The sequence below is a fragment of the Terrapene carolina genome, unplaced genomic scaffold (genome assembly GCF_002925995.2).
Source record: "Terrapene carolina triunguis isolate 2854851 unplaced genomic scaffold, T_m_triunguis-2.0 Scaffold112, whole genome shotgun sequence".
In the NCBI taxonomy this organism is placed as follows: Eukaryota; Metazoa; Chordata; order Testudines; family Emydidae; genus Terrapene; species Terrapene triunguis.
Genome location: NW_020664463.1, coordinates 11,271,284 through 11,286,186, shown reverse-complemented (window position 1 = coordinate 11,286,186; position 14,903 = coordinate 11,271,284). Strand labels below are relative to the sequence as shown.

General features: G+C 40.6%; 1 protein-coding gene across 1 annotated transcript in view; it reads right to left on the bottom strand.

Annotated features, from left to right (window-relative positions):
• PARVG (parvin gamma) overlaps positions 1 to 14,329 on the bottom strand; it is a 28,576-nt gene extending 14,247 nt beyond the window's left edge. The window contains exons 1-10 of the mRNA XM_026652303.1: positions 14,251 to 14,329; positions 13,667 to 13,731; positions 10,085 to 10,187; positions 8,813 to 8,953; positions 8,304 to 8,419; positions 7,171 to 7,226; positions 4,884 to 4,906; positions 2,869 to 2,930; positions 2,703 to 2,771; positions 402 to 503 (exon numbers count right to left, since the gene is read on the bottom strand). Coding sequence (XP_026508088.1) covers positions 402 to 503; positions 2,703 to 2,771; positions 2,869 to 2,930; positions 4,884 to 4,906; positions 7,171 to 7,226; positions 8,304 to 8,419; positions 8,813 to 8,953; positions 10,085 to 10,187; positions 13,667 to 13,731; positions 14,251 to 14,329 — 816 coding nt within the window. The remainder of the gene's footprint in view (positions 1 to 401; positions 504 to 2,702; positions 2,772 to 2,868; positions 2,931 to 4,883; positions 4,907 to 7,170; positions 7,227 to 8,303; positions 8,420 to 8,812; positions 8,954 to 10,084; positions 10,188 to 13,666; positions 13,732 to 14,250) is intronic.
• Positions 14,330 to 14,903: the final 574 nt, after the last annotated feature.

Here is a 14,903-nt window from a genome sequence, read left to right as displayed (position 1 = left end):
CTTGCTGTGTCACCTGTGTGGCTAAATGGAAGAAGCTGTTGGTCTAATATTGCATTCGCATTCCAACCCATGCAACACAGAGATGTTTATTTAAAGCACTTGGAATTCAGTGCATTTGTCTGGTTAACAAATGCAAATAATGATCGCTTTCATTTTGTAGGATCATGGTAGATTTCAGTACAGACTTTGGGGCAGGGACTTTTTTTTTTTAAATTAGATTATAACATGCTTAGAGCACTCTTGTGTGTTGTCTAAAGCTGCTATCCTGCAAACGCTTGTTCAGGCGACTATCTTTACACATTGAAATCGCAGAGACTACTGACAATGGGGCTAATCATGTGCAGAAAGGACATGGAAGGTGTTTGCAGGACCAGGGCTTAAGTAAATAAATAACCACCTACCATTTCCGTAGCACAATTTGGGTTCAGGAAGAACTCCCTTAAATTCAGGAAATACCCCCCAAGTTGTCCAATTAACAAAAGCAAGATAACTCCATCTGCAAACTATAAGAAGAATCACCTGAGTATTATTTATTAAATTAAAAAAGATTCAAAGAGTTTTACTCAAAGAGATAAATGTTGTTCTATGGAAAGAAGAATTGAGAATATACAGTATAAATTATACAATCTAGTGACTTATTTCCTTAACCCCAATTTATACACAGAATGTCATTTCTATCTATCTAAGCTCATAAATTCCTATTACTGTAGTAGGAATGTACCTACTGTGTGGAGGATAGCAATACAAATGAGCTTTTTGAAATGTCCCATGTTTAAACAGATTTCAAACAAAAATAAATATGCATCACTACATAAAAGGAAATTCCATCTAGGATTCCTGATAGCAATCCCTTCAAAAGCTCCATTCTCGGTAATTAATACTCCAGTCCCCAGCCATACAATGCAAGCCACTGGAATTATTATTGCGTCAAAGGTTTTAATGGTTGCAGTGAAGTGCCAGTTGTAGTCTAGATTTTCCCCACCCTTTCATGTGCATGCCAAGAAGGAAAAGAGCACAAGGAACTTCCCCATCCCAATCTGCTTCCACTTGGTTCACTCTACTCAGAGGCATGGGAGAATCACAATCCCCGCACTCTCACGAGCACAAGGACTGTTTCCCTTCCACTCATGTGCCCCAAGAGGTGCCAGTTGCACCAAAGGGAGGTGGGAGGAGACAGAGCTATAGTTCCACACCTCCTCACTGGAGTGAGCAGGCTGCACCCATCCTCACAGATGGTGCAGTGTGAACTCTTCCCTGGGCTCTGTGAGGGATGTGTCTGATGAGGTGAAACCCTGTTGGAACTCCTCCAGTGGTGGTGGCTCCACATTGTCCCCAGAGCAGGGCTGTGCCTCTGGAACAATCATGCCCTATAAATAAGGCTACGATTTTGTCACAGAGGTCGCGGAACTCACAGGATCCGTGACTTCCAAAGACCTCCGTGACTTCAGCCCTGGTGGCTGGGAGCTGCAGGGTCTTGCCGCCTCCCACAGCAGCAGGGAGCTGTGATGTACCCTCTCACCCTGAGGCAGCAGGCCCCCAACCTCCAGCTCCCTGCCGCTGTGGGCAGGGGGATCCCCGCAGTTCCCTGCCAACCGAGGCAGGGCAGGGGGACCCCAGCAGCTCCCCACGGCGGTGGCAGCAGGGGGATCCCCACAGCTCCCCGCCGTTGTGGCTCGGAGCCCCCACAGGTGGTGGGGTCCCCGGAACTCCCAGCCACTCCACAGTCGCCCAGCTCCTTCCCATTTTATCATGGATATTTTTAGTAAGAGTCACAGACAGGTCACAGCTTCCGTGAATTTTTCTTTATTGCCCGTGACCTGTCTGTGACTTTTACTAAAAATACCCATGAAAAAATCTTAGCCTTACCTATAAATTATGGCCTAGATTTTCAGAAGTGTCTAGTAATTTGGGTGCCCACCTTCAGGCACTTTAAACGGGGCTGATTTTCAGAGGGCTGGAGATCAGCACTTTGTGAAAACCAGGCCTTTCGATCATGTCTTAAGTTAGGCACTCAAAAATCACTAGTCACTATTGACAATTTAGGCCTAATTTTTAAAGATGCTGAGCAACCACATTTCCAACTTAAGTCAATGGAAGCTGTAGGGCAGTGGTTCTCAAAGCCGGTCCGTCACTTGTTCAGGGAAAGGCCATGGCGGGCCGGGCTGGTTTGTTTACCTGCCACGTCCGCAGGTTCAGCCGACCGCAGCTCCCACTGGCCGCAGTTTGCCGCTCCAGGCCAATGGGGGCTGTGGGAAGCGGCACGGGCCAAGGGATGTGCTGGCAGCCCTTCCCGCAGCCCCCATTGGCCTGGAGCAGCGAACCGTGGCCAGTGGGTGCCGCGATCAGCCGAACCTGCGGACGTGGCAGGTAAACAAACCGGCCCGGCCCGCCAGGGGCTTTCCCTGAACAAGCGGCGGACCAGCTTTGAGAACCACTGCTTTAGGGGTTCAAGAGCCTCTGAAAATCAGGACCTATATGACAACAACCTTGGGATGATGTTCCATACAAACCCGTTATTTTCAATTACTTATCATATTGGCATTAAAAATCCTCCCAAATTGACACTTGATATGCCTGAACTCAGGCTATGAACGAATGTGTATATTTGCCAAGTTTAAAAGAGAAATATAGGAATTTTGGAGGTGACAGGGAATATTAACATAACCGACAGACATTTTAACATACAGCTCAAAGAGTGCTACCTGAGAGTCAGCATCATTCACATTTAATCCTAATTTTCCAACATGCTTGTTGACAAATTGCAAAAGCACCTAAAGAATGGGAGGAGGGAAAATGGAATTTTTAGAGAATTCATTAATAATATCTTATAATGCAAGTGTCAATGTCTGTTTAACATTTAAAAGTTACCTTTTTCACAGCATCCAGTTTGTCCGGTGCATGTGTGAATAATTCATCAAAGGCGTCAGCTTCTATGGCAAAATATTCAATAAATGTTCATTAGGACTATCTGGAGTAACTACTAGACCGGTGGTTAAAATAAATTGAACTGGGAGGGGGGATCCCTCCCTGTATAAGCCCAGGAGAAGTCGAGTTGTGGGAGAGTACTGCTCCCCAATATTCTCTTCCCCACTTCATATAAGAGAGAAGAGGGAGCTGTGCTTCCCCTGACTTTAACTCCTGTGTCAGACAAAATTGTTTTTTTTTTTTTTTTATCAGCTTCCCTAATTTTCACAGGCATGGGTTCTCTTAGTTTGTGCTGCCATTAGCATGAGCCCTAGGCAAGCTGAAGTTCCATGGGTCCTATAGTTCATCTCTTTTCATTTGCGCACCTTAACCCTGAACATCTGCAATAAAAATCAGTAGAAAATAAGGGGCATATATTACCATTCTTCAGTACCTGAAATTCCCATTGATATCAGTGGGAGTTTTGCACAAAAACTGAGGGTGAAGAATGGCCATACATTCAGTGATAGAAATATTTGCCCATAATTCTAAATCCATAGATTTGAAGGTCAGAAGGGACCATTAGAGTCTGACATCCTGCATAACACATACCATAAAACCTCACACAGTAATTTCGAGTAACATTACACATTAGAATTAGGGCTGGAAATTGGAAAGAAATTTGGACATTTTCAGTGAAAAATGGAAATGAAATTTTTGTGAATTCCCACCCCTATTTTCTGACCTGCTCTAATGAGAATTGTGTACATCTCCTCACAGTAACCCATGAACAAAATTGCTTTTGCCTGAGATGAACAAAGTTCTCCAACCTGATTAAAATCAAGGGCATTATGCCAGCGTAATTAAGAAGAGACTTTGGCTTCTATGGTGTGGGATGTGAATTGAGCTTTGTTTAGGAGAGAGACTACTCATCAAAATTAGCAGCTATACTACATAAAAAGGCTCCAGTGTTGAGAGCGCGCCACTGGGTCTCATTCTCCCTATTCAATTGTTGGTTCAGTATTGTTAGGAAACAAAGAATAACAAATCAATAGCAGGAATGTGTGTAAATCCTACAGCATTGTCACAAACTAGAGAGCCGCCTTCTGGAGCTAAACTTTCTGTTTTTCTTCCTTTCTTTAAGCAAGATATATTTTTTAAAAATAGATAAAGACTGAAGAGTGAATTAAGGTTTCTTCCTTTGACAGATTAATCTGCATGTTTTCTGCATTGTCTCAGTTTATAAATGAAGACCACTTAATAGAATAGCTGACAAAAAATAAATACATGTTCAATTAAATACTTTGTCTCTGCACTAGCTGTAACTGATCATATGAATTGCACAGAAGAGAATTAAAGCAGCCCCATTTATTCATTGAGGGTGAAATTTGCCCCTTTGCAGATAGCAAGGCTCAAACAGGCCTTGTAAGTCCTCAAAATGGAGCATAAGTGGAATATAAGCCTTTTGCTGGCCCTCTTCACCCAGGTGAATTTCACAATGAAATGTTTTACTTCCCTCAGTAGTTCTGATGGTGCATTCTGCTTTGGATTAACCTGGTTGTTAAGGTCTGTTATCAAGTGATAATAAAGTTTCAAAACATTATTTTGCAAACTAAAGAAAACAGACCTGAATGCAACTGCCAGCAAGTCAGAAGCCCAATTCTGCAGCTATTACACACATGAATAGTTCAACTGAAGTAAATGGGATTCATCTCACATCACCCCTCCATCATTTTGCCACCCTCGATTTTACTTCTCATTGCCAGTATGCCTTTAGGTTCTCCTGTGGGGTGATCAATTGGAACCATGAGGGGCCCAGTTCTGATCTCCTCCCAGTATTATACCATTGTAACTCCACTGACTCTCATGGGGTTAGCCCTGATTTATCATGATGTCAGTGAGATCAGAATTGGATACATACAACTTTTGAAAACAGTATGCAGTAAAGAAACACTGAATTTGGCCTTCAGAGTACTTACTTGACTGGCCTTCTAAATTCTCTCTAAAGATTCAACAACAACAACAACAACAAAAAGAGAATTAGCAAAAACATACAGCAGAACTAATCCAATTTCTAAGCAAAGCATATCTGTGCCATAAGGATCCCTATGAAGCAGGAGACAGAGTACAGAACCTCACTAGTTATTTGCCAGAGGTAGCTTTCCAACAGACAGTTTTATAGTGCACTGTATTTATGTGTTCTTGGAAGAATATAATATTTAATTGGCACACAGACTAATGCACATTTATTTTATAAGCACAGTCTTCCAACGAGCTGCTCATAATACTAGAATTTTAAGTTGTGTTAACATATAAAATATAATAGTTGATGATGGAACTGTAGCAAGGAAAAACTGTTTCCAGTTCATGGCGCAACCTCCATATTTTCATTGTGTCCCATTGCTGAGCTCATGTAATAATTAGAGAATCTCACAAACTGAGCAAGATCAGATTGTACTTTCTTTAGCACCAAAATAAGGAAAAATTGCTGAACTCTGGTAATGTATTAATACAATAGCTATAAATTAGTAATATGTAAACTGGTTTTGTTTTTATACAATTGAACTTTTAACCTCAGATATATAAACCTAACATGCTTGGTTTACTAATTATGTCATTTATCAGGTCTTGCAAAGACCAATGAAAACCAGTAATGGCTCTGCAAGATGAGTAAATGCCTCTACTTCATGCAATAATTCTGTGGCAGTAGCATTTACTAAGCCCTGAAAAAGCTTAAATTACAGAACAGATTGTAACTAAACGGCAACCAGACATGATGTATAACTGTACTTTTTGGTAATAGCAATTTAAAAAAAAATTCTGATCAGGTCAATGTGTTAGTGTGACATATTGGGAATAAGTCAGTATGAACTTATGACTTTCAGTTTGATTTTTATGAACTCTTTGTATGATTACATGCTTATTGATTCTTTCACTGTATGCTGTCATGTTAAAATTACATCTTCCCTCTTTTGCAAACGGTCTGACACCTAAGGGGTTGACTCTCAATAAGGACAATCAATAGTTTAATAACCATGCCCTAAGAGGACAGTGGAGACTACTGGCCAGAGATTACTGACTTACTAATAGCTCTTATCCATGGTAACAAATATAGAGAATGTTGAAGGCCACAGCTAGACTTAGTTGAACACTGATTCGTTGAAATCAAAATGTTTTGATGAAAATGTTGTCAGGAAGGTTTCTAAAGTCCAGGATGGAGTTTTATGAGTGAGTGAGACACACCAACCCACCTCAGAATAGCCAATACCCTAGGGCCACCTAGGATGTGGATGACCCAGGTTCAAATCCCTGCTCCAAACCAGTGACTTAACCAGGGTGAGTGCCCTAACCTCTGGACTATTGGCTGCTATTGGGGCGGTGTATCTTTTTTCTGCCTCTCTTGTATTCATTCATAAAATATTTTGAAAAGTTGCACTTTTGATCTGGTGCAGAACAAAAACAAATTTTGAAATCTGGAAATTTTTCATAAAATGAAATTGTTGCTTTCCAACCACCCCTTGCTACAGCCCATGGAGGACTAGAGGCTGGAATAACCCCAGGGGAAGGCCAGGAAGAGACAAGGTGTAAGAAACGGCTACTACAAGGAGACTTACTTTAGCAAGGGGGTCCAGAACCAGAAGACAAGACTGAACAGAGAAGGGTGTCAGAGGATCCTGGACTCCCTGAAGGACATTGATTAATACCGAAAGAGCTCTCAGGAAGGATGAGGAAATTGAGGGAAGGTCTTGTGTTCAGGCATTTGTTGTTTTAGATCTGAATATCTCTTGTGCTTTGTCTATGAGTAAAGTGTGTCTGGTTTAGAAGTTCCTTTGCAGAATGTGTATGTTTTCCCTTGTTTTAAGTCTCACAATGTCTCAGAAAAGGGAAACTGTAAACCAGGGTATCAACATGGGTGGAATTCTGGGAAGCACATGCTTAAGTTATTGGAAAAACCAAGGCAGAGCCTAGGGCAGCTAGACCATGGGATCCCACATCCCAGCAGGGGTACTAGATAAGGGGTCTGTACCCCAGGAATGTGCCAGAGAATGAACCCAGGAGGCTTAAAAACATGTGGGAATCAAAGGTTGAATCCCATACAGCAGCCTGGTGTCTGGCCACAAACAAAAATTTAACCAGGGCTGTAACATTTCGTTGCTTGGGATATTTTTTTAAATAGCCACAGCCACACTATTATTTTAATAAATGAAGTGATCATTTCAATCCTCCTTTGTTATACAATGTATAAAAAAATGTTTCTTCTCTTACCTGTTCTCTGTGATATATTCCACTGCATTTTCTGTCCTTAATCCTGTTAAGGTACGCTGTTAAAAGGAAAGCCAATATAGAATAATGATGTTTAACTGCAAGGGCTATACAAAGAAATCTGTAGTAGTAAAGGCAACTTTTATTAACAGTTTGCTGCTATAAACTTTAAGTTTAAAATATTCACAAGTGCTTAAGTGACTTAGGAACCTAAGCGCAACTGTCAAAAATGACTTTAGTGACATTGGCGTCTTGTATGGTCAAGATCTAGATCTTCCTGTCAGAGGCTATCCATACACTAAAGCATTTAAAATCCAGACTCTCCTAGATTTAAATGTGTAGAGAGCAAGCCCAAGGCATATGCATCACTTAAGTCCCATGTGCAGCTCTCCAAATAGGGATTAAGCGAGCTTTAAGGGGGATATAGGCCTCGTGCTGTGTTCTATATGCAAGTGAACTTCACCCACAGTTAGAAAACTGACTCAGTGTTCCCAACTTTCACAATTATATCACAAGTTGTGGGATATGTGATGTTTTTCTTAAAGCCCCAGATCCTAGTTTCATGTAACTATGTGAAAATCTGTTTTCACTTCATTACCTAAATAAATAAAATTATAAAAGGTAAGTTCCTAGCCCTCATAGGCATGGAGAAAAGCTTGAAAATGTGACCCAAGTGCACCCTAAAGTCACAAAAATCAGAAAGTAAATAAAACCCCCAAATTTTAAAAGAAAATATCATGATTTTTAGGCCAATCTCAGGATTTTGGGACAAATGAATTTTGAATAGTTTGAGTTATAATCAGTTACAATTTTCCATCCACCAAGAGCAACTCTCCTTTCAGTCTGAATGCCTTTTATTTTACATTAAGTGGAAACAGCAAAAGCATATCAGGAAAGTCTCCATGACAAAGCATTGTGTTTGTAGCCTCTGTAGAATGCTACCTCTGAACTGAACACAAAATGGCTGGTTACTCCTGCAAACAACAGATTTCTAGAAATTAAAAGGTGAATTACACAGAAAACAAAAGCATAACAGTTATACAGTGATATACACCACACTTTTCTTCCACTGTATTTTTTAGTTTCTTGTGAGATCTCTGTAACCCCATGGCAGCAAAGGAAAGAGCCATAATTACCTCAATGATTATTACTTCCACACTAATATTTGAAGGGATAGGCAGATCAGGTTGGAAGTGCTTTGCTATTGCAATCAGAAGATATAATGTGCTCAGTAAGTCCTTCTGGTAGATGGCTGTTTCATGTAAAGAAAGCAAATTATAAGTAATGTGCAAACTCATTACAGCCTAATAGCAATACTTTGCATTCCCATTGTGCCTTCCTGAGAAAGTTCTAGTGCTTTACAACCAAAACATGAAATATGCCTCCAAATACGCTTGTGAGGAAGGGCAGATTAGTCCCGTTTTATAGCTGTGGGAATGAGGCACAGAAAGATTAAAGAGACCTGTTCAGGGTCAAATAGGAAGTCTGTAGTTAGACACAGGAGAACTGGGTTCAGTTCCTGGCTATATTTCAGTGCCTTAACCCCAAGATCATCCTTCCTTTAGCAGCACTTCTTAGCCCACTAAAACCCCAGAACAATATATTTTTATGAGGTAATTTCCTTGCATTTTACTTCTGCACATACAATCAACACTCCATTTCAGCTGGCTCTCTTCTAGTTGTAAACACTGGGTCACAGCTTCCAGAATAACGGCAAGTTTATGTTTCTGTTTTTTTTCCGTCAGTGCAATCTTCTCAACATCCAGCCTGAGAGATCCTAGTTTTTCTGAGATGGAGCATAGTTAAAACAAAACAAAGCAAGATGGATGTGTTTTAACAGCACTGTAGAGACAATACAAAATCATAGCAGAAATACCAAAAAAGTCTCGATATAAGTGATCAGTATAATTTAATAAATTATATAATGCAGACCCGAAGCCCACAATTGGATGGGCACAGGTACTCCCTTGGGTTCATGCAGAATCTCAATGACATCAATAAGGCACCGCACATGGTTCTGATTGCAGGATTGGGGCCACGGGCTACAAGTTAATTTTTAGCCACAAGTGCTCTACACCCTGGGTTTTACCAGTGGGAACTGCAGGAATTTGCCCTGTAGATTGATATGTGTGCTAAGCACATAGCGGTTCATATAAAAAGAAAAATCTTAGTTTATAGTTGTGACACCACAGCCCCAAAGTATAAAAGAAAACCAATCCTATTCACGAGCCTGGTGGCTTCACTATGATTTACGAGATTTGATCAGAAGATTAGGAGGTGAGGGCCAATCCAGTTGCAGTCAAAGCAGAATGGAGAAGAGGGTAAAGACCGCAGTAATTAGAGGGATGGTGGGAATAGTAGACCATAACTTTAGGGTGGGCATTGATTCAAGAGGCCAAACCTTCAACTAGTGTAAAATTGATGTTGCTCCATTGAAGTGAACATAGCCACTTTGATTTACAGCAGCTGAAGTTCTGGCCTGAGGTCTCAGACTATGGCTTTTAAAAAATATAGATATTTATAATTGTAGAGGTGATTCCAGATGGTGTTTATGGTAATATCATAAATCATATTCACTGTCATGGTTTATGATGTCATCAGCACCTCTTGGAGGTGTTATAACCTCAGACTTCAAAGTTAACCTTTTTAGTCTCTATATAAACAACGGAATAAAAAGACTTTCCAAAGGGTGGCAGGGAAGTGTCAAGCACTTGTTCAGGATTGCAATTACCACATATGGTTCACAGTGCAGTGCTCATCTCTATTTGAGTGCAAGAGGCATTAATAATTAGTAAGATACCAGCAAGCAAAGCTGTTCTTACAATTTAGTGTGTTTGGTTTTTATTTTATCTGTGAGCTTCTGCACTGAAGAGCATGCGAGATTTATTAGGGAGCAGAGCTCAAAGAAGCAACTTACCCAAGAGATGATGAAGTATCAGCCCATCAAACAGGTCTTCTTCCAGGCTTTTTACTACTATGTGCTCCTGTTTCAGGGTTGTATTAATCCAATCTATCAAGAGCTGCAGGAAAAAATCAAACAGTAAACAATGATATCATAGAATCATAGAATATCAGGGTTGAAAGGGACCTCAGGAGGTCATCTAGTCCAACCCCCTGCTCAAAGCAGGACCAATTCCCAACTAAATCATCCCAGCCAGGGCTTTGTCAAGCCGGGCCTTAAAAACCTCCAAGGAAGGAGATTCCACCACCTCCCTAAGTAACCCATTCCAGTGCTTCACCACCCTCCTAGTGAAACAGTGTTTCCTAATATCCAACCTAGACCTCCCCCACTGCAATTTGAGACCATTGCTCCTTGTTCTGTCATCTGCCACCACTGAGAACAGCCGAGCTCCATCCTCTTTGGAACTCCCCTTCAGGTAGTTGAAAGCAGCTATCAAATCCCCCCTCATTCTTCTCTTCTGGAGACTAAACAATCCCAGTTCCCTCAGCCTCTCCTCATAAGTCATGTGCTCCAGACCCCTAATCATTTCTGTTGCCCTCCGCTGGACTCTTTCGAATTTTTTCACATCCTTCTTGTAGTGTGGGGCCCAAAACTGGACACAGTACTCCAGATGAGGCCTCACCAATGTCGAATAAAGGGGAACGATCACGTTCCTCGATCTGCTGGCAGATATATCTGTTGTTGGAACAGAAAGTGGGAAAATAAATGGTAATACTTTACCATCACAAGAGTGCACCTTCCTCCTTTGTCTTTTGTTTTGTTTTCATCCTCCATTGAGTCTCTCCTTGTCTTTATTTTATTTTAGTCTTCTCTCTCTCTCTCTCAACACCATGCTCCTATTTTCTCTTTCCAACTCTCTTCTCTCTCCCTTTTCATTTTCTCTGCTCCTCCCCCACATCCGCTTTATTTTCAATTCATCTCACTAAGTGGCATATACACAGTATGAAATGTAACTCTTCTTTGTGTGGTAAAAGAAGGTGCTCAGATTGTTTGTGTCTCCTCTGCTGTGGTTGATAGAATGTGTTTCAGCACTTCAAAATATTAAACGCCTAACGGGTAGAATTCATTCTGTGCAGAAAGCCAGTGAAACCCCCAGGTGAACATGTGTTACGGGTCCTCTTCTGTGCCTGATCCGCAGAGATTATTAGTCTGTTACAGCCCAGCTACAGAGATTTGGCTCTAGCTCAAGCTATGACAGCTCATGCTTTAATTCTGAAGGCCCCCAGGTCTATGGTCATGTCTGTCCCAATTAAACCCTACTTGGAGGGCTTAATTGGTGTATCAGTTTTGTGCTGCTTCTCTGTGCAGGGGTGTATGGAATCCTGAATAAGACTATTTCCCCCTCATTAGACTGTTCTGCAGGCTGAAACATTCCAGTCCATACTGTTACTCTGAAGACATGCTTCTCAAAGAAAAATATATAAAAGAAAACTTAAAAACCCTATGAGAGGTTTGAAAATTCACAAGACTTTAAAAAACCTCTCTGCTCTATATTGATGAGCTCTCAAAGTGTGTGTAATGCACATTCAAAGCCAAGAGATAGCAGGATTCCACTCAGTGAACTGTGGTTATCTTCACCTAATGCCTAGAGTTCAAGTTCTGACGATCCATTGGATTAGTGTAGTTTGAACTGGCAAGCTGAGGGCAGTGGCATAAGCTGATGAACTGCACTGCTGAAAATAGAGTCACAAGCTTCCTGGTTCACCTGTTTTATCTTTTAACAGCCATCTCCCTAGCCTACAGCTTAGGCAACATTGCCTTACCTCTAGCTACCAGGGTCTCCCCAGGCAGCAATACAAAGAAATGTATCTGAAAACCCAGGAGAAAAGAACAGGTAGGGAAAGCAAAAAAGAATAATTGAAGCAGAAGTTTGCTACTAACTTCTTCTTGCTTTAAGCACTTCACATTTTACCTGTAGTTTAATATTCTTGGCAACTGAGATGGCCCATCTTGCAGCTTATATTTCCTTGCCCCCAAAGCCACCCTGATGAGAACACCCAATTGAATCAGGAAACTAATTTAATATTTTCCACAAGTGAGTTTCTTTGCTTCTCTAAGGCAGCCCTTGAAGAGACCCTCGAAGTCTCCCATTATAATCGCCTCCTTAAAGTCTCTGTGTCGGAGCTATGAACTCTCCAGACAAGGAAGACAATGCCTGCCACTCCCTGATATGCCAGAAGGCATTACTGATGGTGAGCAACGGAAAGCATTCTCTCTCTTCCCCTGCCAGTGAGGAAACAGGTTAGTCAGTCAAACCCAGATTGCACACGCTGTAACCATGAACGGGGTCAACAGCAGAGCTCCCAGGAATCTTCACAAAAACAGACTAAAGAAATCCTTTATTTTGGCAATTTGTGAAGAATGAATTCAGTGTCTTTAGTGATTCCTTCTTGCTATACCACCTCTCAAATTCTCTCGTTTATTAAAATATGGTAATGGTAAAAACCTGTTGCAAAAATTAAATCCTTCATGAACTGATTGAGAGCTCATTAGGTTTTAGGGAACGTATAATATAGAAACACACAAACGTACGTTTAGGGCTTTGTGAATATGAGCTATACATACACACCAACACTCAAAATACCTGTCACAGTTTTAATATCTCTGTAACTGTGAAAGGTACTGGTGTGCCGCCCAACGAGATCTGCCATTTTACTGATCCTTCCAAACAGCAAGTTCAGTGTGACGATATCCAGGAGGCTATCACATGAGAAAAGCATCTTGAATTAAGTTTGAATATATAACAAAGAAGGGGATTTTCAAAGTCTCTGTGAAGTAAGTGCTGCTGTTTAAAAACTGGGTTCATTTTACTCAATTACATTAACTAGAACCTAGTGGAATTTACTGTACAATTTTGAAAGCTTTTGTTATGAATGTGAATGGTGACTTGCATGACCAGTGTCCTCTACAGTGATCTTCATTGCTCCCTTTGAGATGGCTTGTACTGATGGTACTGGCCACTGGTGGAGAAAGGATACTAGACTACACAGACCACTGCTCTGAGCAGTGTGGCAATTCCTATATTCCTATCACATGGTCAGGGCAGCAAACCCAAGTTGCTTTAAGGGTTAGCCTTTACTAGTAGCAAATGTTAACATTTGATTTATTTTTTGTTTGTTAGAATCCTCTTTGATATTACACTGTCGTTTTCTTTACGATGAAACTCTTGGATATTTTGGGCTCAGAAGTTATCCAGCTGGACAGTTTGGACATGGACTAGGAGAAAAAAAACCCTCTCAAATGCTAGAACCCCTTCACACAACACAGCAAAAGTCTTGCTTTGTCTGAGTTAAGCATCTGAGACTTGATTCTGCCAAATGCTAAGCTCTTGGTCACAGATCCAGCAAAGCACCTGGAAGCAAAGCACCTTTATGCCTGTGCGTAGTCCAATTGATGTCATTGGGATTACTAACCTGCTTAAGTTCTTTGCTGGTCTGGGGCTAGAGTGCTCAGTACCTTACATGATGGAGCCTGATTACACAACATTTAAAAACAAGGGTCTATGTGTAAATAATAATTTAGTAAAAGAAATGATACCATTTGTAGTTCTTCCAATTTGGGGTTATTGTAGGATGTAGGATTTATGAATTTCCTCTTTTCTCCTATAAACAGAAGTGAACAATATCCATTACAATTCTCTGATGTGACTAATGCAAGTTTTCTATAACAACTGCCCTCGGTTCAATATCGCCCCATTTTGATAATTACAGCATGAAAAAGTGTACTCATTTGTAATTTTATAGATTTCCTATGAGGGAGAAAATGGCATATCAGATCATTACAATTGCCTGTTAGAAATTATCTTTCCAGGGAATTCAAATTGATGAGACCAAAGGGACACTTTCTAAAAATAAACAAAAACACAGTTTGGTTTGGTTCTTTTGTGTGAAATGTAAACCTCATTTAGAGGATTAGCTGGAACTTGCATTCACTCTTCATAACCCGCCTATGGAGAGTTGGAGACTAAATTCCATGCAATAGGGTTACTTACTTACACTTGATTGAACCTGGAAATAATGCTGTAAAACAAGTGAGATTCATTTGTGCTGAGAACTTTCATTTTTTTGGTTCTTTGGGTCCCTCCTCTCCCTCTCTTCATTGCTGGTTTATAAAACACATACCTTGAACAACGTCATTCTTAAGTGGTGAATGATGAAGCGCACTGGGCTGTGCAAAAGCAGTGAAAAAGTCTGGTTCCATTGTATTATTTTTTGCTCCTAGAAAATTGAAAAAAAAATTCAAAATGTGCTAGAGCCAGAATGAGTACTAATGAGGGAATATGCACCAAATGAAATTATTTCTTTCAGCAATTTTTGAAGTGTTTGTGGGTGACCTACTTTTAAACATGCAGCAACATATATTTAAGCAACATTAAAATTAAAATGAAGTGAATCAGTTTTTTCCTGGAGACGAAAAGCACTACAGTACTAAAAAAATGTTTTAACTCCAGTCAGTTCTGCTTAATCTGAATTAGATCAGCAAAATCCTATTGCCGTTCAGATGATAAATGCTTCAGCAGGAGACATCGGGGTGCAAATTATAAAAATTGGTCAGCACTTAACTGTTTGAGATGAATAAACCAAGAATATAGCAGATCTAGAAGACTGTATGTATTTTAGAAGGAAGTTCAAAAAAGCTCAGGCTTTGACATTTCCCTTCCCAACCACTGCTGTCCTGAAATAAAATGGGACTGACAACACACAAAGGAGAACAGACCAAAGTATCTTGTCAACATATAGAAGACTATGGAAGGGATTTTCAAAACTGGATAGGA